This window comes from Prosopis cineraria, unplaced genomic scaffold (genome assembly GCF_029017545.1).
Source record: "Prosopis cineraria cultivar Desert tree isolate PC_DT_omini unplaced genomic scaffold, ASM2901754v1 PC14, whole genome shotgun sequence".
NCBI lineage: Eukaryota > Viridiplantae > Streptophyta > Magnoliopsida > Fabales > Fabaceae > Prosopis > Prosopis cineraria.
In genome coordinates this window covers 28,915,918-28,938,419 of record NW_026555345.1, presented here as the reverse complement: position 1 = coordinate 28,938,419, position 22,502 = coordinate 28,915,918, and the positions used below count along the sequence as shown (strand labels likewise).

Sequence of the window (22,502 nt, the reverse complement as noted above, 5' to 3'; positions counted from 1 at the left end):
AGGGCACTTTTTGAGGAGATGGTTGATGCTTTCAGTGGCATTCAAACTATTGCAAAGAGCACAACTCTAATTCTGGGTCATTTTAACTCTAATTCTGTGTCATTTTCCTTCTGAATCTCTCCTGATTAGTGAGGAGTTTTCCTTTAAGCATGAGCTAAATGAACGTTCGGACATGTTGGGCAATAGGTAGCTTCCAAATATGCTTTCATTTCACATCAGAGTGATTCCAATTCAGAGATTGATAAGCTGTGTAGGCTGATTTGACTGAAAAATTTCCTTGAGGGGTTAGATGCCAGTAATAAGGAGAGTCAGTCATGTGAACATCAATAACAGTCTTCTTTTATTTTATCAACAATGGACAAGGGTAAAAGTGCTGGAATAAATTCCAATTCCATTCTCCATTATCATCAATGCAATCCGATATGGGCATAAATTATACTCTATCATCAATGTCAGCATAAGCTAGTAATTTTAAAGGGCCAGAGTCACCAACCCAAAAATCACTCTAAAATTTTGTCTCTGCCATTTTCAGGATTCTACTTGACATGCATCATCGTGTCTTGCCAAAAAATATTCCCCTGGAGAGCAGACGGCGATGATTTACTCTTCAAGGTGGGAGCCAGGCCTTTGATTCCATATTTACCTCACAGAACACAAACCCAGAGCAATGCAAGTTCAGCTACAATTTTGAACTCCAACTTTGAGAGAAATGCTTTATTTTGTGCTTCAAGATTCATAAGACAACACCCACCATGTAATAACAGCTGGCATAATTCACTCCACTTCACAAGATTGATTCCTTTTTGTTCATCCAAATGTCCCCAAATAAATTTTCTAATGAGCTTCTCAATAGCTGAACAGCAAGTGGAAGGAAACTTAGCACCTTGCATTGTGTAGAATGGGATGGTAGTGAGGATTGATTTAGCCAAGGTGATTCTTTTTGTAACATATAGAAAAATTTAACCCAAAATTAGCTGAGTAAATGAGGGTAATTAAATAAATTTATGTGGTGTGTGGTTATAAAGAGTAAATGGATATTTTAGGTTGTAATTCTAGCCTTAAGATTGAGTTCGAAGTGAAATCGGACCACCCGAGCATGAAAAAGTGAGACAAATAAGGAGAAATGGCTCTGTGCCACATGTTGTGACGCACAACCCACCAAAATGTGAAGTTCACTTCTTTGTACCATATGTTTTGGAGTGTGGGGATAGGTGCCACAGTTCACGGTACATTTTCTATAGAATTAAGAAGCAAAAATGATGTGAAAAATAGAGGAAAAAAAGAAAATGAGAGAAGGAGAAAGAGGAGACTTAGAGCTCTGTTAGGACTTCAATTTCAAGAACGTTAGAGGCATTTTGAAGCTACCCAACCTCAAGGGTAAGTTTCCCAACCTCTTCTATTTCCTTCCCCACCCATTTTTTTAAAGTTTTCTTAAAGTTTGGACGTTGGACAGAGAAATGAGGTATGTCTAAGATTGCCCCAAGTTGCTATTAAATGACAGTAGAATTGCTGTCTGATCTATGCAAAATGTCGTGGTGCATAGCATAAAAAATAGACAGCCGCAGTGTATGCGCATATGACGCAGTGCATTGCCTTGTTTTTCATGTTTTATTTATTTTTGAATTTTTTCACTCCTCTAAAGTATCTTGGCTTCTATAATAATATTTCACTTTGATTTGAAGTTTATTAAATCATCTTTAAGTAAATTTGAGTTATGAAAACTTAAGACCCTATTTCTAAGAAAAATTATGAACTTGACAATCTAGTTGGTTTAGCCCATGATTGCATTGGATTCATAGTTAATTGTGATTAAATAAGGAGATTTTACACTTCCAGCTAGTGTGAGAGTTCTAACTTTCCACCCTTCCAATTTTTTGTGAATTCTCTCAAGGGTGTAGTCATAGGTCCTTATTGTTACTCTTCCATTAATCAAGGGTATCCCAAGATACTTGCCAGGAGAGTCAAATTTTAAAAGCCCATCTTATAACAAATGGTTTTACAAGTAGTGGCATTGACATTTTTGGAGAAAGATTTGTGTTTTGGTGTGATTGATTGTTTATCCCAAGGAGATACAAAATTCTTGCATGACTTTATGTATTGTCTTAACTTGAGTATCCAAGGTTTCCCTAAAGAGAACTAGATTATCTGTAAAAAAGAGGTGTGATAGAGGCACCCCTTGACGACCCAATTTAATAGGTTTCCAATTACTTTTATTAACTTCTGCCACAATGGCTTGTGAAAGGTGTTCTATATAAATGACGAATATGTAAGAGGAGAAAGGGTCCCCTTGTCTAATTCCCCTCATAAGGGAGAAGGCAATAGTAGGCTTACCATTCCAGATAATTTTCTTTGGGTCCCCTTGTCTAATTCCCCTCATAAGGGAGAAGGCAATAGTAGGCTTACCATTCCAGATAATTTTCTTTGAAAGAGTAGAAATACAGTTCTTAATCAACTACACTATTAGTTTAGGCAATCTAACATCTCAAAAGGTATCCTCAATAAAGTCCCATTGTAGTTTGTCGAAAGCTTTCTCAAGATCGACTTTAATTGCCATCCTGCTTGTTTTGCTTATTCTCTTTCTCATTAAATGCATAACCTCTTAGGAAATAATAATGTTATCAATGATGTTCCTGCCCTTCATAAAGCTATTTTGATGCAACATAACAATTGATGGCATAAGTTTGTTGACTCTGTTTGCTAGCACCTTAGTTACAGTCTTGTATGCCATTGAGTAGAGACTTATAGGACGAAACTCCTTTAGGTAATGAGGTGTATTGAATTTGGGAATAAGTGTTATCAAAGTTTTGTTTACCCATAGGTCAATTGGTTTACCAAGTTACAGTTCTTTAACAAAATTTAAAACATTTTGCCCCACAACCTCCCATTGATTTTGGAAAAAGAAGGCATTGAATCCATTAGCACCAAGGGCTTTAAGTGGGTTCATATTAAAGATTTCTTGTTTAACTTCCTCAAATGAGACCTCCTTGTTTAATAAAGTATTTAAAGAATCCTAACCATGAAGGGTGTGAAAGTTGGATCCTCTAATATGTACAAATTCTTGAAGAAATCCTAAGCCATCTCAAAAAGCTACTGTTTGTTCACAACCTAAACTCCTTGATTAGACTTGAATTGGGTTATATGGTTGCAACAGTGTCAAAGGAGGGATCATGTGTGGTAAAATAAGGTATTTCTATCTCCTAAACAAACCTGGTTTGTTGAAGATTTCTAGATCCAGAGTAACTCCTCCTGTAAGCAAATTTTTTCCTCCTTTCTTAATTAAAGATCTAGATCGAGAAGGGATGAAGAGTAAGGTAAGCTTTTGAGTTTCCTTTGGATACCCAAGATTCTTACAAGCGCACACCTCTCTCTCTTGCCAATCTAACCGAAAGTAGTATTGTTCTAGATAATAGCCTCCTTTATAAAATTTTAGATGTTTTGGATGATGTTATAATCAAGAGCCTAATTGCTTTAGACTAGTTAAGGCTATTTCGAATGTATGGCCCAACAAGCAAGTAATTTAAACATTATTTTTGATGATGGGGACTTCACCTAAGTGAATCATAACAGGCTTGTGATCTAAACCAACCTTTTGTTAAACCCTAAATCAAATAGGCCTAACTGTTGCATAAAAGACTTAAAGTGCGAGTAACCTTTTGTTAAATTAGCTTCCCTTTTTTTTATCATTATTATATAATATGGCATTAAAATCTCTTACCAAAACCCAAGTAAGGTTTGGGCTTGGAGTGACTTCAATTAGGTCCTACTAAAGGAATTTATGAAATCAAGCTTATGGACTCCCATAAATTATAGTGAATAAGAAATTCATCCTATCTTCTGAAAAGAAAACTTCCATGTTCACAAATTGAAAATGATTAGTCACCACCCATATTTGCACCTTATTTATTGAAAGAATCCAAATATCACCAGAAAAGCCTATAGCCTTGACTCTATAAGAGTAAGGATAGCCAATTTGTTAAATGGCTTTATCAACCTTGTCTCCAGAGATTATAGGCTCTATAACAACAAAAATGTTAGGTTTATAATTAACAACAAAAGATCATATAAGTGAAGGGAACCTCTTTTTTTAAGCTCCCTGACAATTCCATGTTGTAATAGACATAAAGAAGTGATAAATCACTGCTTAAAAGTTATGCCAAAGTCCACTCCATCTACCAACATATCAATTTCCTTATCATCAACAGGTTAGGGTTGTTGATCTTAAAGACCCCTTGCAATTTCCTTTAACAATCTGACTAAAAGCCCTGGAGAGCTCTGCTTGGGCTTGTCCTTAAAATTACAAAGTTGAAGCCCAGTAAAGAGAGATATCCCCTTATCATGTGAGTTTAGGGGTTTAGGTTAACTTACCTAATGGTACCAAGGTTGGCCACAACTTCACTAAGGTAAGAGAGGTTGGGGGCTCGATCCCTGAGAAAGTTCTAAAAGACCTTTTTAGTGAGATAAGAAATAACGCATGTACTACCATGAGGAAAGTTTCATGTGGGCTTGTGAGAGGACATGTGCCAGTACCGCATTTGTTAGTGTAAGGGGCTGGGGGCCGTATTGTTACATAAAAATTAAATCCAATAATAACTCCCTAACTAAAATTATTTATCTCTAAATATTCCTCAAAAATTACTCATTTGTCCTTGATTGACTTAATTAATCTTAGGTTAAATTTTAGGATGTTACATAGGCATGTGCATCCAACCATTATATCTTGGTCCCTTATAGGTAATAGTTATTGTTGGAGCTGGTTTGTTCATCGCTTATGAATTATCTATTGAAACAACTTTTTTTCCCTAGGCAATAATTTTCAAGATGACTATATTTCCCATAGTGGTAGCAGATAAAAGGAAGTCCTTCATACTTAACATAAATGTCCTCACCATCAACTTGAATCATCAGCATGAGAGGCTTGCTAAGGTCAATAATGATAGAAAGCCATACAAAATTTTCTCTATCCCCTAATTCTGTATTATAGTCTATTTAAATAACCGGTCCAAAGATACTAACAATAGAGCATATAGTTCTCTTATGGTAGTACTTTGCTACCAACCTTGGTAGATAAACCTACTCAATAGCTTGTTTAATGACATGTTCTTGGGGTTTAAAAGATGATGTCCATGGTTGAATTGTTAAATAATGACAAAAAATCATCCATGGTCGAGTGAGTAGGACTTTCTAAGAATTAGCCTAATTTTGAAACTTAATCAAAAAAAATTCCTCATCCAAGTCTGTCAACTAGAGGTGACCCATGGGTTTCTAAATATAGTGAAGTTGCAGCTTTAACTGCCTGTAATTGATGATTCTTCCTAGTAACTTAATCACCACTGTGAATCCCATTCTCTTATTGAGCACTTCGAGTATTTGTGAGGAAAAGGATATTGAAAGAATACCGTCAACAATGCCAATAATCACATCATCATTTCATGGCTTGATGCATCCTCTTCTTTGGGTGTTCCTCCTCCCTTACAAGAAGCTTATTCTTGAATGAAGGCCTTGAAGTTACCTCCATTGGCTACGCTTTCTGAGGCATCATAGATTTAGCAATAGACAGGCCATCATCATTGGCCATGAAAACCTCATTATCAACTTGTGTCTTAGGGACTAACTTAGGGGGATGGTGGATAGGATATGGGTTTCATCACCAGAGGAATCAAAGTTGCCTTCATCATTCATGCCACAATTGGCATCCATAACGTCCTCATCATTATCATTTTTATCTCAAATTTTTAGCTAATTAGTCAGTGTCGAGGTGTGGCGATGCTTCCTCCTTAGGCCTGCTTTGAAAGATAGAGCATTCTCCATCTCATTCACTTCTTTGTGCATGGGGCTTTTTAACAAGTAGCTATTTGTTAATTAACAAGTACCCATTCACATTTAACAAGAAGCTATTCGCTAATTGACAAGCTTAAAAATTTGAAATAACTTGGTTATGGGAAGGGAAAAGTGTAGATCATGTTTTAACAAAGTTAGCTATTTATTAATTAACAAGTACCCATTTACATTTAATAAAAAATCATTCGCTAATTGACAAATTCAAGAATTTGAAACAACTTGGTTATAAGAAGGGATAAGTCTATATCATGTTTTAACAAGTAGTAAATTGTTAATTAATAAATACTCATTTACATTTAATAAGAAACTATTTTCTAGTTGACAAGTTAAAAAAAAAAGAAAAATTAATCATTTGATTCTTGAAGTTTTAACTCAATTGTAATTTAATTCTTGAACTTTGACTCGTTATAGCTCAATCCTTAAGATTTTGACTCAATTATAACTTAATCTTTGAATTTTGATTCATTGTAACTCAGTCCTAATACTCTTAACTATTTAAAATATTAGTCTCTATATTTTATAAAATAAAATTAGAAATATTAAATCTTTATAATCTTTATCAAATTAAAAGTTTTAGTAACTTAAAATTAGTCCCTAAATGTCAACATAATTTTAATTTTTAGAATTTTATTTTGAAGGTATAAGGAGCAAGATTTTAAATAGTTAAAATTATAAAGATTGAGTTACAGTGAATCAAAATTTAAACATTAAGTTACAATTGAGTCAAAATTATAGGAATCAAATAATTAATTTTTTAAAAAAAAGAAAAGAAAAAGTATTATAATCTTTTTATATTTAAAATTATTTTCAAATTAGCCCCTTAATCTTGCAATTTTCCCAAAACTTATATACTTGATTTAATTAGGTTATATATGTCTTTCATTTATTATTTATTCTATAACAAATTCTTATTATTAATACATTAAAATTCATTCAACTTGATTTAAATAGATAAAAATATATATCAAGTACTTAAGACTAAAGAGAAATGACACTAAAGGCCCTAAAAAGTAAGAATTTTATAGATAAAGCCTAACAGATTTTAAAATTATTTTGAGGGCCTAAAGGCCTCATTTGTAATTATGTTTTCTGGTAAAATGACTAATTTATCTCTTCCCTAACTAGCTGTTGAACGAAAATTTCTTCTTCTTCCCCTATTCTTCCTCCTCTTCCTTCTCTCTTTTCCTCTTTCAACATTGATGTAATAACCAATTTATTTTTCTCCCCACTATGCTGTCTATTCCCTCTCTTCTTCTTCCTCTTTCTTCCTTTTTTTTCTTATTTGAAGCTTTTTCATTCAACAGGTATGAGTGGGCGATCCACTTTTATCCAGATGGGTGTGGAGAAGACGATCAGGCATTCATCCAATTATATTCCTCTCATGTCAACCAGCTTCTTGAAACGATCCGTTATAGTGTGAAAATAATGGATCAAGTGTTTTATTTGCCATTATCAGTTTTATTTTATCAAAAAAGGATATAGAGAGAGTTTGAGCCATATCAATTTTATCTAATCATAATGTACACATTCACGTTCATTTAATGAAAACAAGTTATCATTTATAGACTTTTGTTGTTTCTAATACATATTTTTCTACAACTGATATAAATGTTCTGTTGTAGATGTTGTTTATAAAATTTATATTATTATTTATGGAGTGTACATTGTGCAAACTTTGCAATTAACTTGTGTGGATATTTATGTGTATCATATCGACAAACCTTATATTGTAAATATATAGATATTGTGTTGTTAGCAAATGGATACTTTCGTGTTATATACGGACCTTTTGTTCTTCATAAACTTTAGAAATTTTTTCAAATGTTCAGTTTAATCATACAAATCATGTGAAATAGATGGACATTGTATTGTTAATAAATGGACTTTGTCATGTTATATACAGACTTTTTATTGTTCATAAACTTGAGAAACTTTTTATTAAGCCTAACCAACTGATAAACTAGACACACATAGACTTTCAGTTTAGAATATATGAAGATTGTGTTGTGCATGGTGGATATTATATTGTGTATTGTTTGCTTACTTGCGCATTTTGTCAAGCCTAGCCTACTGATAAAGTAGAATTTTATGGACTTTTAGTTGAGAATAAATGAACCTTTTATTGTGTATAATGGATATTGTGTTATGCATTATTTGCCTATTTGTACATTTTGTAAGCTTAGCCTACTGATAAAGTAGAATCGTATGGACTTTTAGTTGAGAATATATGAACCTTATGTTGGCGTAGTGGATATTGTGTTGTGCATTGTTTGCTTACTTGTACATTTTGTCAAGTCTAACCTACTGATAAAGTAGAATCGTATAGACTTTTAGTTGAGAATATATGAACCTTATGTTGTACGTAGTGGATATTGTGTTGTGCATTATTTACCTATTTGTACATTTTGTTAAGCTTAGCCTACTGATAAAGTAGAATCTTATAAACTTTTAGTTAAAAATAAATGAACCTTATATTGTGTATAGTAGATATTGTGTTAAGCATTATTTACCTATTTGTGCATTTTGTTAAGCCTAGCTTATTGATAAAGTAGAATTGTACGAACTTTTAGTTGAGAATATATGAACCTTATATTGTACATAGTGGATATTGTGCTGTGCATTGTTTGTTTACTTGTGTATTTTATCAAGCCTAACCTATTAATAAAGCAGAATCTTATGGACTTTTAGTTGAGAATAAATGAACCTTATATTGTGTATAGTGAATATTGTGTTATGCATTATTTGCCTAACTTCAGTATTTTGTTAAGTCTAACATAATAATAAATTGGAATCACATGGACTTTCAGGTGAGAATATATCACAAACTTTTTTTCTTACAATCGTCTTTAACTAGCCGTCCTCTCGGGAGGCCACGAATAAGGAGGATAGAGTCTTTTAAGATAAAAAGATTTATCATTGTTCAAGATGTGGGAAGGCTAGACATAATTGCAAGGCATGCAAGAATCCTAATCCAGCATGAGAAGTGGTTACATTATGCTTCTTTAGTGTACACAAGCAACTATAATTATGTATATGAAAGCATTTTTAAATAATATTTTTTAGGTAAGTGGGAATCACAAATATTTTTTGTTTGTATATAGAGAAGCAACTGTTAGATATTTTGAATATAGTGGCTAACTTTTATATATATTAGACTTGAAATATTATGTCAAATTTCATGTGAGTACTTGTTTTAATACCTAGGCTAATACCAACATGAAATTATTCATATATGATGTAATTGTCTTTCTTAATATTGAAATGTATAGACTTTCTATTGAGTATAGGTGGACATTGTCTTGTGCATACTGGATGTTGTGTCATGCATGATCTACCTAATGTCATTTTGTTATAGCCTAGGCTAGTGAAATGCTGAAAATGCATGAATTTTTTGTTCAGCACACGTGGATATCGTATTATGCATAGTAGATGTTGTGTCATGCATGGTCTGCCTAGTCATTTTTGCTAAAGCCAAAGCTAGTGAAATACTTGAAATGCATGGACTTTCTATTGAGATGCGTGGACATTGTCTTATGTATAATGGATATTACATCGTATATGGTCTATTTTGTTATTTTGAGAGTTCCCACAAATTCTAAATTCAAATTAAATAAAGAGTAAAATCTTACTTTTAGTCTCAAAAAAATTGACAATAAGGACTTCAAGGCCTACAAAATAATATTATATTTATTTAAATTCAAATTACAATAAAATATATTTTTAAGGTTTTTAATGCCACTTTCCCAAAGACTAATTATGCTGTTTGTTATTGAAAGCAAAGCTCATCTCCCGCGCAAGACAAAAGCCACTGAAAGTCAAGCAGTAAACGCGTTTTTCTGGTTTAACCGATCATTGGTTTCTTGGATCCACAATGAATGTTTTAAAGAGAATCTCAACCGTCCATTCTACCAAACCGGAGCCCCATACGCGAAAAAGGTGCCCGATCGATCGGCCACCATGAGGCCCATGATTTAACACATGGGTCCCACTTGAAGTCAGATCTGTCCACTTCATGCCACGTAATGGGAACACGAGGAAATGACACAGGCAAACCTAAGCAGCTCTCTTCCCTTAAGCCATAACTTGACACGTGTCCACCACCAATTCTGCAACTTCCGCCTGTGACGTTATCGGTTCTCTGTTGTTGCCCGCGTTCTCCTTCCTTCTAAACTGCTCGCCATTTTTTCTCTTTGGCCTCCACTTTTACTTGCTTTTTCAACCCTAACTGCGGTGCCCTCAGATCCCCGCACTTCGATTTTCTTTGCCATCTTCATCCTTATTGAGTTTCCTTTGATTTTTGTTCAGGACTGTGATAGGTCCAACCCCTTTTCCCTCTATGCCATTCCCGCAGGTCCGATTTATCGTTTTCTGATTGAAATTAATCTGTTTTGTTATTTATATGATGATGGTTTTGTTGTAATTTTTCATGCAATGGGTATTGAACCCTTGTGGGAATCTGGATCCGGACCTGAATTGCTGATGTACTGGGAGAAAATTTGATGTTTTGGATTCTAGGTCGAGTAGGTCTTGTGGTTGATATCGCTGTGTATTTGATTTTCTTTATTGAAATTGGTATTCTTGTTGTTCTTATTTTTGGATTGGTGGATTTAGAGAGATTAAACTTGCATGTGGTTGCTAGTTGAATTGTAGGAAAATAAATAATTTCTTCTGCCCTCTGGTTTTCTTTGGACATTCGAAAAAAATCTCGCTATAGATAAACAAAGAGTGTAAATTTGGTGGGTGTTCTGTTGATACTTGAGGGCGATAGTGAAGTCACGAAGGCGCACTTTCTAGAATTTTGAACCAATCAGTTTACGGTATGCAAAAAGCATGTTTTGCTAAATTATTTCATTTCCACATGTATGTTATGTTATTTGTCTTATTTAGTAGTGAACAAACTTAATCCGACTTGTTATGATCCTTTCCTGGGTTACTGTGGATTTGTTCCAATTTCAGAGAAAGAAGAGTATCAACATGTTTTTAGGCAATTAAATTGTTTATTTTGGGCTGATAACGATGAAAACTGTGGATTTGTTTCATAGAAAGAAGAATATCACGCATTTTTTTTCCCTTCACCTGTCATTTACTTAGCCTGGGGATTGCTTTTTGCTCTCTTTTCCGTTTAATTTTCTATTCAATTAAAAGATTTCTCCATGCTAAAAGTAATGAATATTTTCTTTCGGAATCTTTTCTTTAAACCTTAAGCATATGATTATTTGCAGGGTGATTTTTTTTTCCTTTCAATTTGGGGTTATAGTTATGAGCTTTTGAATATTTTATATCTTTCACCCGTCCATGTGTCCATGTTTGTGTTATTCTTAGACTTTGGTATTTGTCTTTCTATTTGAGCATTTTCCCTGGAGCTTTGTGCCTTGGAGCCTATTTGGTCTCCTTATTTTCTGTTTTTTCACTAAGACAGATATTGTGACAAAAGTTATGTTTTCTTGAGTTCAGTGATAATATTTTCATGAAAACGTTTTCTTTAATGGTTTCAATTTCCAAAACAAGAATTGAATTTAGATGTTCCCTGCATTTCGCCCATAAGACTTGTGGCATTTTTGTAAACATGTAATTCTGAATGCGTATTTGTGTGTTTATTTTTCATTTCCTTTGATGGTCTGTAAGGTTACGGGGTTTCAAAATGAAAGCAAAATACACATTGTGATTTTTCTTAGGAAGCGCATATCCTATTGGATGAAAGCTTTAAAAGTGAAAATGATATTTCAGGTAATTGAAAATTTGAAATAAAGAATGGAAAGTGAAGATGTTTTTTTCCTTTGGTAAGCACACTCAGTTTTACATTTTCACGGATAAATCTTGATGTTGAATGGCTAATTGTAAGGGGATTCTCATTTTAGTTGGGATATTTTATTCCATCATTTGCAGTGTTTCATATGCTTCTGACATCTTGTTCAAATTTCCATGGACAACTAGTTTGTTGTGGGCTGTCATTTTCTGTCTAATTTATGTAATTTATTTTGTTTTACTTTCAGATTTTGATGAATTAAATATTCTGTGTTTCTATTTGCAATGCAGTTGGGAAGGGTGTGCTTGAACCAGTGTGGAGTGAAATCCAGATATCTTGAAAATTTTGAAGTCCTTTTGGTGTTTGCAGGATGGTTAGGTGCAGGGGTTGTGTGAAGTTGGGTAGAATGGGGCCGCGTGATGGATCTGTGAGTTCTTATGAATTTTCGCTGCTATTATCTCCAGTTGTCTCTGTTTGGGACTGCATAGTTCGCAAAATGAGGTATTCCTGCAGACCTGAGTGGGTGTAGTGGTTGGAGCCTATAATTGTTAATTTGACTTTTCACATAATCAGATATCTTTTAGCTTAATAGTTAGGGAAAGAGGGGAAGAAAGGTAATTTAGAGAAATGTATACAGTTCTAAGTATAGTTTACTGAATAGAAGTTTGCACCGAAAAACAATAAAAAATAGTCCTAGTAGTTAGAGGCCATATATACATAATGGATAACATGGCATGTAATAAAGGGCAACATGTGAGGAAGGCAAAGAAGCAGGTGAAAGATGAGCTGGATCGTCTGAAACAGGCTGAGAAGAAAAAGAGGCGCCTGGAAAAAGCACTTGCTACTTCTGCAGCCATCATATCTGAGCTGGAGAAAAAGAAACAGAAAAAGAAAGAAGAACAACAGAGACTTGATGAAGAGGGGGCTGCAATTGCTGAGGCTGTTGCTCTGCATGTTCTACTCGGTGAAGACTCAGATGATTCCTGTAAAATTAGGGATGAAGGTGGATGCAAGTCCTGGAACTGCAATAGTAACCTTGGGTTCTTCCTGGGCAGAAAAAGAGCCTGCTTTCCTCAACTAGATGGCGGCGTGTGGTCTGTTGAAAGAATGGGTTGGGTCTCTGATGCATGCAGCTGGGGTGGCGCTGAAAATGCCAAGTGGTCTTTCTCATTTGAACCTTTTGAAAAGAATGTGCATGAACCAATGAATGTGAAAGCAGGATGCGGGTTTGATGGGTTTTCTGCTGATCTTATTGCAGCACAAGCAGTTTCATCGCTCCACATTGCAGAAGATGCGGTAGCAGATGAAGGACGGGTTTTCTTTTAGCGGATTGCTGATATGTAGTCACAGCATGTGTTGGTTTGGTGGCTGGAAGAAACATGTATTATTATGTTACTGAAGGATGTCGTCTGTATATTTTGTTGTTGAGTGTGGTCCCTTTCGAAAATATTCTGCTTCAGCTGTGTCTGATCTATAAAGTCACCACCATGTTTTATTCAACCGCGTAAGATGGAGCTAAATTCTGTGTGGAGTGACTCTTACACCCCGAGTATGCGGGGATTTTTCTGGCTTCTTGAACTGATTCCAAATAATGCAAAGGCTTGAGTGAACCTTCTTTATTTATTTGAGTTATTCCAAATAGATGTTCTTTTTTCCCCTTTCCTAGATGGCAATGGCATGCTTATCAATGCCTACTATAGTCCGCAAATCAAAAGGTTCGTATGCCGAATAGGAATTAAAGTAGCATTCCGCATCCATGCATTCATTAAGGTGCTGTAATGGCTTGGTTGATTGGTTCTGTTGGAGGATCATTATTTGGAAAAAAAGGATGTACTAAAACGGTAGGAAAGCAAAAATTGCAGGTTTGTCCTTTTATGGCTGCAGCTTTAACAGCAACTATGCATATCATTCTTCACATCATTTTTTTTTAGTCTTGGCAATTCCTCGACAAACTTTCTACATGCTGCAGGATGTTTGTCGGCACGAATTTCGATTTTCTTGGCATTTGAAGGCATATTTCGGAAAAGGATGAAATCTTCAGTAGTTGATGCAGAAGTTTTGTTCATGGCCCAAAAAAATAAAAAGATACACCATGAATTGAAATGAGCTTTAAGGATTTCTCCTAGCCACTGCTATCTTCTTTTTTTTTTTTTCCATCTAAAAAAAAAATCTTCACCTTTTAAGATTACAAATCAATTTCAAGGCTAGCAAATAATTTACGTTGATCCTAATGATCACGATATCACGATATAAGGAATAAAATTAATTGATATAGCATGATAAAATTAATAGATATACTTACGTTGTACATTTGCTAGGGCTTATTGCAGTTTATTGAACTTCCGAATTGATGATCATCGTGAATGGACCATTCAGGAATGGCTGATATTTTGGATTAATCAATACTTGACTCTTCAATCAGCTCAAACTGACGTTGGTGTATCTGATCTTCTCCCGTTTTGTATGTCAGATGCAATCTGTTTCTTCCGAAACAAAATTTGTTTTGCGGGGAAAGAATTCATGCCGGCAGAAGCAATATCAATCCGAATTCACGTGCAATGTCTTGTATGTTCAGTTCTCTAAAGTCTGGTGTCTGTTAAGCACTCTCAACGTCGATTAACAGGATCTTTTAAGGAGTCACCAGTTCCACCTTGTACATTGCTGCAACATCCTAATTTTTAGTTGGTGGAATTTGGCAACATACAGCGAGAGGGTTCTTCTATAGCTTTATGGATCAACATTACATGGAATACTTGTTTGGTCCATGTTTGGCAATTTCGTGCAAGAGGCAGGGTTGGCAGGCTACATCTTCAACTCTTGGCTTTGCCGCAGGCGTTTTATTTCTTGTGCTTCTCAAACCTCTATTCACTCAACATTTTTCTTTCCCTCTACGACTTCGTCTACGTAAGTCCTCCTCGCAGCACTTTGTTAACGACACTTACTGGCATCATGGCAGTTGCAACTTTTGCAACATGACATCGGTGTTTTCCTTTCTTGCTTTCCTTTTGTAGTCTTCATTAATAAATTTTGTTTTTCATCGGGGGAAAAAAGAATAAAAAGCCAATTTTCCTTGGTCCATAAGAATAAAAAAAATCTGAACACAGGAATTTTCAAAATTCGTTTAATCAAGTCATATGCTTTTTACTTAGTGCTACAACTCAATATTTAAATTACAATGTATTAAATCTAATTTCATAAATTTTCTAAACAATAGGGATGATTAGGAATTTGGCACTAGATACATCTTGCCTATAGAACAACACCGAATATGCACTGTTTGTTTGACCTATGTATTTGAGGAATTCATACAATTGACGTACAAATACAATACACAGCATTCTGAAAACCTAAGCTTTTAACAGAGACTAGTCCTTCAATCAATATCATGTGAAGATGAATTATGACGATGCAGTGCCCTTCCATCATCTTCTTGCCTTTGTTGGAGCTGCTCACGCTCATCCAGATTCTGCATTTCTGAACTACTCGATGGCTTAGCACCAGTAGTAATCAGATTTTTAAACCAAGTAGCTTGAAATCTCGGTGGCCCTTCATTGTTTGAGTTGCTCAAGGGGCCTGAATCACCTCTGACATCACTAGTAACACCCAACAGGAACCGGTATGCTACTTTGCTTGCTGATACAATCTCTGTTCTAGCTTGACGAAGCTGAAGTAACCAGTATTTGAGTAAATGATGGTTGTATATTTAAAGAGCATATTGCACAAAACAAATTACTACCCAGATCTTAAATTCCAAGATTGCAGGACATTATCAAGCATACAGATACCGATTGCAGGCCGCCAAGCCACAAATTACAAGGCATTTGAGGCGAACATTAAAAACCTCAAAGAATTATTTGACAATTGCAAGGCTAACAAATCCTGAATATGATGCCCAATCAACACGAGCTAGTGAACAAGTAAACTTGTTAAGCATTAAAAGAAAGTTACGCATCCACCAAGGTATCATAAAAATTAACCTTCAATAAAAGAAGCTTGTACGCAAAAATGAACATAATGCAGGAATAAGGATCAAGAAAATCATTTCTTACCCGTATGGCTGTATTTTCGGCCACTTCCATAGCTGAGTCCCCAGCATTTGCAAACCTATTAACCCAACCTGTCATAGAATACGTAAGAAAAGATGTGGCAATAATTCACAAGATAAAGCAAGCTAAACTATCAATTGATCCAGCTGAAAGTTCACATAAATAACTTGTCACATCATCTCAACTCCTATCTTCCCTAAGATCCACCGAATCCCAACTCCTTTGACATCTTCCTACAAGGGAGGTATACGTACTCCTGAAATCATCCAAGGACCTCACTCATCATGCAAGAGCATATCACTATCACTCAGCTTGTACAATTCCAGTTTCATTTTCCTTAACTGAAAAGAAATGCTGAGTTTCCATCCACATCAAGAGTGTTCCGTAAATCAGCTTTAGGTATGAGAAGATTCAACGCAAAATTGATTTCTGGGATCAAATATTCTACAATATGCAATAGACTTGTAATGAAAATCCCAGCACAAAGCCACAAACTCAGAATTGTCATTATGCAGACATGGACACAAGGCAGAAATTGAATGGTCAAACAGTATTATTTATAAAAGCTACAATATTACGATTAGTGAAAATGGCCAAGTCAATGGTTAGAAACATAAAAGACAAGCCATATAATAAGAGATGCCCTATATTAGGTGATTCACCTGGAAGTTTAGGCACACCAAGCCTTTCAGAGAATTCATCACAGAAATGGTTGCAGTTTTTGGATAACAGGTCATACGAAATTCCAGGCCACTCTCTGCTAAGTTCTCTTATTATTTGATTTAATTTGAGAATTGAACAATCAGTTACCCCTAGAACAATTGATTCACGATATGTATACATTGGATTCTTCATGGAGGGGCAACTGAAAACCCCAGTACCTTGCTCACAAAATCCAAATGACCATTCATCTTCTCCATAAACCTGTGACCGTGCAGAAACAATCCATAAAATATAAGCACCGTAATGAAATCATAGGCCTACCACAATATCAAGGAAGCTGCACAAAGTTAATGTATAAGAAAATTAAGATTAAAAAAAAACCTTTAAATGTCCAGATAAATACCAAACAAGCAAATATTACTATAGCAGCAGTTTCCTTCCTAGAAAAAATATAGTATTAATTATCAAGGATTATCAAGGAGGCTGCAAAACCCGATACTGCCACTTCCCTTATCCTCAAGTGGAACAAAGAGGTAACTCAATGATTCCTGTTGAAACTTCCAGATGAACTGTTTTACCTTGGACTGGGAGCATTGAATAGAACTGTATGATTTTTCCTCTTAACACATCAGAAGTCGTAGCCATGCAGCACTCATGGTTAAAATACCTTACAAACTCTTCTCCCACCTTTGTCTAATGCTGTTCAACATTGAACAACAGTACAGAAACACAGAGTACTAGGAACTACCCTCTAAAATATAAGTATCAAATAGATCGGTCGGCATTTGCCAACATATCCTTGACTAGTATATGCTGGAGCGTAATACACACGCTGAGAACCACAAGAAAGTGCTACCCAGTAACAACTCACAAGATATGCCAAGAGAGGATAGAAAATCACTAGGATATCTAATCAACTGCGTTTTGTCAATCACAATGCTTTCATCCCCATCCAAACACTCGTGCAGAGAAGAAAAAAGGCCAACAGACTAACTAAAGATTAATTCTGAATCCTGATTACCAATGAAGCCATACATTTAACAATCACACTCCTGCATGAACATTTGAACATCCCAATCGAGATTCAAGACACAGCCATTTACTGTTTATAAACCTCAATACAACGAATGGGAATGAGAGACACCTGAACTGCGCTGTGGAATATACCACCGAGACCAATCCCATCCTTGAAGATCTTATTGATCTGAACGATTGTGCTATTCGTCTTCTCTGAGTCGCTATTGGTAACATCATATATATGCAGAATCACTTCCGTCATCTTTATCGAAAACCCTAAAACGTTCCACGGTTCAACCCCACTTCCTGTATCTCTTTCTAAACTCTACCTACGCGGGTTCCTCTGTATTCCTCTTCAAGAAATAGTTTCAATTAAAGGAACAACGAATCCCACCCTTCCAGCAACCTCTAGTCTTTTTCTTCTGTACTCGTTGGGGCATTGCCTGTGAGATTCGAAAGAGAGTGGGCTTTCGCCTTAGGATACTGAAAAACCCTCCAAGTTTCTCTCTTTCACAACGGTAAATGGATGATCTTGCAGAATTTATATTCTGTGTAGATAGAGGGAACTATTAGCGGAAGAGCGAAAAACCACAATTAACTGTCGAACAACGGCTTGACATACCCGCGAGAAAGGAAAAAGGGAAACTCTCACCCAGGCTTCATGAAGACCAAAAATTACACTTAGGGCTCAATATATTTTAAAATTATTTTGTAAGCCTGAGGATTTTTTGGACCAATATATTTTAGGAAAAAAAAATACAATCATCCTTAGTAAGAAAAATTAACAAGTAAAAATTTAGATTTTATAAAAAGATATTCACACATTCATTATTTTAAAATCAGATATTAATAAGTAATTGACTATTGATAATAAAAATTTTATTTAATGCTGATAAGTTCATGTAAACTAAGTTTACAAATTTATAATTTAAAGTTTTTTTTGGCCAGAAATAATTTAAAGTTTAAATATTTATAAATACATATTCATTTATTTATAAGTCAAAATTTAAAATTTATATATTTATCTTGTAAAAGTAAGTTTAAATTTTTTAAAACTAAATATTTACAAAATTATAATTTTAAATCTATATATTAATAAATAATTGTCAATTGACAGTGAATATTAAGTTTTCTCCTTTTGCGTCTTTTCTCTTTCTTATTTGCAGAACATATTCTCGGACCTATAGAATAATTTTAAAATGTATTTGACTATAGGTACAATTTTCTCCTTTGGGCATTAGGTGCGATTTTTCCAAACAAAAATTACCGCGAATTCTTTAGCTCAGAATGCAGCAACACGGTACATTTGGAAAGATGACCTTTTGTACTCATTTACCGACTATGATTCGTGATTTTTATAACAAAAATTTAATGATTGTAATTTTGATATTTAAAATATTAATTTTTATATTTAAAAAAATAAAATTACAAGAATTAAGATAGTGTTTGGATTGAGAAATTTAAATTTAAAATCTCACATTTTAAATTAATATATTTAAACATTTTTTTTGAGTAATTTAAATAACAATGATTATCATTATTATTAGGCAGTATTTTAAGGATGCATATGAAAATTTTGAAATAACAAGAGTTTAAAAAATATTTTAAATTAGAAAGAAATTAACATAAAATTTGAATTTAAAATCCAAATCTATAAACTTTTAAATGCCAAACAAAAGATTTGATCTAAATTTATATTCAAATTTAAATTCATATGCATCCAAACATAACATAAAATTACTTCTTAAAACTTAGACATTAATATTTTAAATAATCAAAATTATAAATATTGAATTTCATTGATTGAAAGTAGAAGGATTTAGTTTTAACTAAATCAAAATTATACAGACTGATTTACAATGATTAAAATTTAAAAACTGTTACAATCAAGTCAAAACTATTAATTTTATAATTACACACTTTCCTACTTACCTGTACAGTTATGCTATGGGAGACGGCCGTTCAAATCTTTTGTTGATTGCTCCTTGATTCTTGATTAGTAAATAATTATGATTAGGCATACTTCGGAGGCATTCCTAAATCAATAACATTAATATTAATTAATAAATATGAAATTTATAATGAGATATACTATTAATAAGCTATGAAGAATGAAATTAATTATCTGCATGAAGTGATGAAGAACCACCAAGTTAGAAGCTACTGAGGAAGTTTCAGTCAGTCTATAATGGAATTTTGATGTACCTTAGATGTTCAACTCTTAATGAAAATGAAGACCCCTTCGTCTAAACTGGGTAACTACATTAACATGCTATACCGAAATTCCAACTACAGTTGATTCACAAGTCTGTCAACAAATTGGAAGTCTCATTTTCCCTTGAGTGCTCTATAAGAAATCTTAGGATGGCATAAATACTGTCACTTTCACAATGATTCTTGTCAGCAGTGAGAAAGATATGAGATTTATTCCTGACTTCAATCCAACTACAACCTGGAATCCTCTTCATCCCTTTCTTCTTCATCTCTTCTCTTAGTAATGTCACTTCTAACCACCTACCAGCTGCAGAATGTGCATTTGACAGCATCACATATGAAGATATATCATCTGGATCCAAAGCCAAGATCTTTCTAGCTGCAATCTCCCCCATCCCCGTGTTTGAGTGGATTTGGCAACCTCCAAGCAATGCCTTCCAAAACCCTATTCCAGGGTCAAAACGCATATCGTGAAGGAACCTCTTTGCTTCTGTAAATCGCCCGGATCGAGAGAGCAAGTCAACCATACAGGCATAGTGCTCAGGTTTTAGCAAGCTGGGGCTCTCAATCCTGGCTTGGTTAAAGTATGAATATCCCACATCTACAAGACCAGCATGATTACAAGCCCAAAGTAAGCCAAGAAGGGTGACATCATTGGGTTTACAGTCTGCAGAAAGCATCCTTTTGTAGAACCTTATAGCTTCATTTCCTCTCCCATTCTGAGCATAACCACATATGACAGAATTCCACGAAGCTACGCTCCTTTTAGAGAGTTTATTGAACATCAGTATGCTATCTTCCATGTTTCCACACTTAGCGTAAAAGCTAATCAGAGAAGTGCTAACAAACACATTAAGATTACCCAAAATCTTTATTGCACATGCATGAAAACTTCTGCCAATCCCAAGTGCTGCTATATTGGAAGCTGCACAAATAGCACAGGGAAACGTAGATTGATTAGGTAAGAATCCTTCTCTAAGCATGCTGATGAAAAAATCGACAGCCTCTTCGTTATGGCCTGTTTGGCTACACCCACAAACCATGGCATTCCATGAAATTATATTCCTCTCAGGCATCTTATTGAAAAGCTGCAAAGCATCTATATACCTTCCTGTCTTCAAGTACCCACATATCAGGGTTGTATAGGACACAACATTGGGATGTTTGGTATCTGCGAAAGCTTTCTGGGCATCTTCTATTGTACTCAACTTGACATAGAAATCTAAAAGAGCACTACCAACAAATACATTAGAGTTAAGGCTTGTCTTCGTTGCTAAGCCATGAAGTTGTTTGCCCACAAGACGGTTTTCAAGAGCAGTGGATGAGTGAATTACCGTTCCAAATGTGAACTCATTTGGTCTGGTGTTTGAAGCAAGCATTCTTGAGAAGAGATGGATAGCTTCTTCATGGCGATCCTGCTTAGAAAAGCAGCCAATAATCGAGGTGGCAGACACAACGGTTAAGTCAGACGTTTTTTCAAACACATGGCAGGCATCAGAGAAAGAGATCGGATTCTGACCAAATAGAAAAGCGTCTTCTTTTACAGGTGAAATTCCTTGATTGAAATCAGAGCCATGACAATTTGCGTTCAGGGTTTCAGTCAGATAGCTACAAGCAAGAATGTGGAATTTGACCCGCATAGGTTGAGATAGGGAGATTCCATAAGTTATGGATTTCATATGGAGCTTTATCTAATCTTGGCTTAAAGCGCTCACACACCAATATCCTGAGAAGATTTGACCTACGATCATCCTTGAGCCCATGACTGCTGCTCTAGTTTGCTGTGGTTGCCATTAAGTGAATTTTCTCTTCTGCTCTGGCCACGAGCATAATAAGTCCATATTTCTCTTTTGTGAACAAAAAGGAAAGATTTTAATATGCTGCACCTCTTCTATCCAGAGGGCAGATATGTACCAAGTTTACCTGCCAACTTTGTCTGTCCGCTGCCATCGCTTTTAAACAACTTACTACTTTTTAAAGAATATTTTAAGGGCAAATTGAACCAAAATTGTAGATCAATATGTCTGCTGGGCGCAGTTTTTTTCTTATAGATTAATATGCTGTCAAGCTATTGGAGTAGAGAATAATTTATCCTTTCCAAGTTTCTCGGATCTCTTGCAATTTTAATCCTTGGAATTGTTTGGATCCCCCTACATGGCTAGGCCTCGTTTGGGTCATAAGACATGGAGGATGCTCTCAAACAATATATTTGTTTTGATCTAGTTATCACTATTCAACATGTGCCTCCGTCGTTCAAGTCAAGGTGGCAACCGTTTCCTCTTATGAAGGCTACTTGGGTTTTCTTTGTCGACTAACAGTTACAATGTGCATTCTTCGACTTTGAGGATTTTTCCAGAATTATTCTTGTCCAATGATTTGTACTGGAAATATTTGGTACTACACAGGCTGCTATTCACTTATGGATACTTAAATTGTTTTTATGGGTTTATCACTTTTTGATTAGAATGGTCTTGATCCACCTTTTTATGCAGCCTTGAATTCTTTTCAAGTTATTATTCCAAACTTAACCTTGAGGACAAGGTCCATTTGATGGAGAAGGATATGCATGAATGGGCTTAATGGAAAATAGGCGCAAATGCTTTATTCAATTGGGCTTGAGAGGGTGAAAATTAAGGCACAAAATTGACAGTTAAGAGTGGGAGATTAGGGGTTTAGCAATGAAGCCGGAAGCCCTATCGGTCAAATGCCTCAAGGCAAAATATAAATGTGGCAATGCACCTTCCCTTGGTTACGAGATGTCATGTTGCTTCCCTCACGTGGCGTTCTATTGCAGAAATCAAGTATTCCTTCACCTTAAGGTTGGATCGGTCAATCAACAATAGAGTAAATATTAAGTTTTGGTGAGATTTATGGCTATCACTAAATAAACCTCTCATTGAGTTTGTTACTCAACCGGGTCTTATCAACCCTTCTAATTGTGTTTGTAATCATGTTCTCCTTACTGGTCATTGGAATGC

General features: G+C 35.0%; 3 protein-coding genes across 5 annotated transcripts; 1 reads left to right on the top strand and 2 right to left on the bottom strand.

The window, feature by feature from the left end:
• Window positions 1-12,119: 12,119 nt before the first annotated feature.
• On the top strand, window positions 12,120-13,207 carry LOC129293869 (uncharacterized). Its single transcript, XM_054931986.1, has one exon. The coding sequence runs from the start codon at window positions 12,305-12,307 to the stop codon at window positions 12,908-12,910; it is 606 nt and encodes a 201-aa protein (XP_054787961.1). The 5' UTR covers window positions 12,120-12,304; the 3' UTR covers window positions 12,911-13,207.
• A 1,484-nt stretch (window positions 13,208-14,691) lies between these two features.
• LOC129292902 (deSI-like protein At4g17486) lies at window positions 14,692-17,975 on the bottom strand. The gene is made up of 4 exons (XM_054930596.1): window positions 17,438-17,975; window positions 16,293-16,554; window positions 15,634-15,701; window positions 14,692-15,248 (listed from the first exon to the last, which is right to left on the bottom strand). Exons 1-4 carry the CDS (start codon window positions 17,570-17,572, stop codon window positions 14,958-14,960), a joined length of 756 nt encoding a protein of 251 aa, XP_054786571.1. The 5' UTR covers window positions 17,573-17,975; the 3' UTR covers window positions 14,692-14,957.
• Window positions 17,726-21,781, bottom strand: LOC129292901 (pentatricopeptide repeat-containing protein At5g42450, mitochondrial). Of its 3 annotated transcripts, XM_054930594.1 has the most exons (5): window positions 20,632-21,781; window positions 20,387-20,449; window positions 19,516-20,286; window positions 19,243-19,346; window positions 17,726-17,858 (listed from the first exon to the last, which is right to left on the bottom strand). In XM_054930594.1, the coding sequence occupies exons 1-3, from the start codon at window positions 21,201-21,203 to the stop codon at window positions 19,611-19,613; spliced, it is 1,311 nt and encodes a 436-aa protein (XP_054786569.1). In that variant the 5' UTR covers window positions 21,204-21,781; the 3' UTR covers window positions 17,726-17,858; window positions 19,243-19,346; window positions 19,516-19,610. The 3 variants fall into 3 exon arrangements, with proteins under 3 accessions (XP_054786569.1, XP_054786570.1, XP_054786568.1); XM_054930595.1 differs by having other exon boundaries at window positions 19,516-20,939; window positions 21,044-21,778; XM_054930593.1 differs by having other exon boundaries at window positions 19,516-21,779.
• Between the last annotated feature and the right edge of the window lie 721 nt (window positions 21,782-22,502).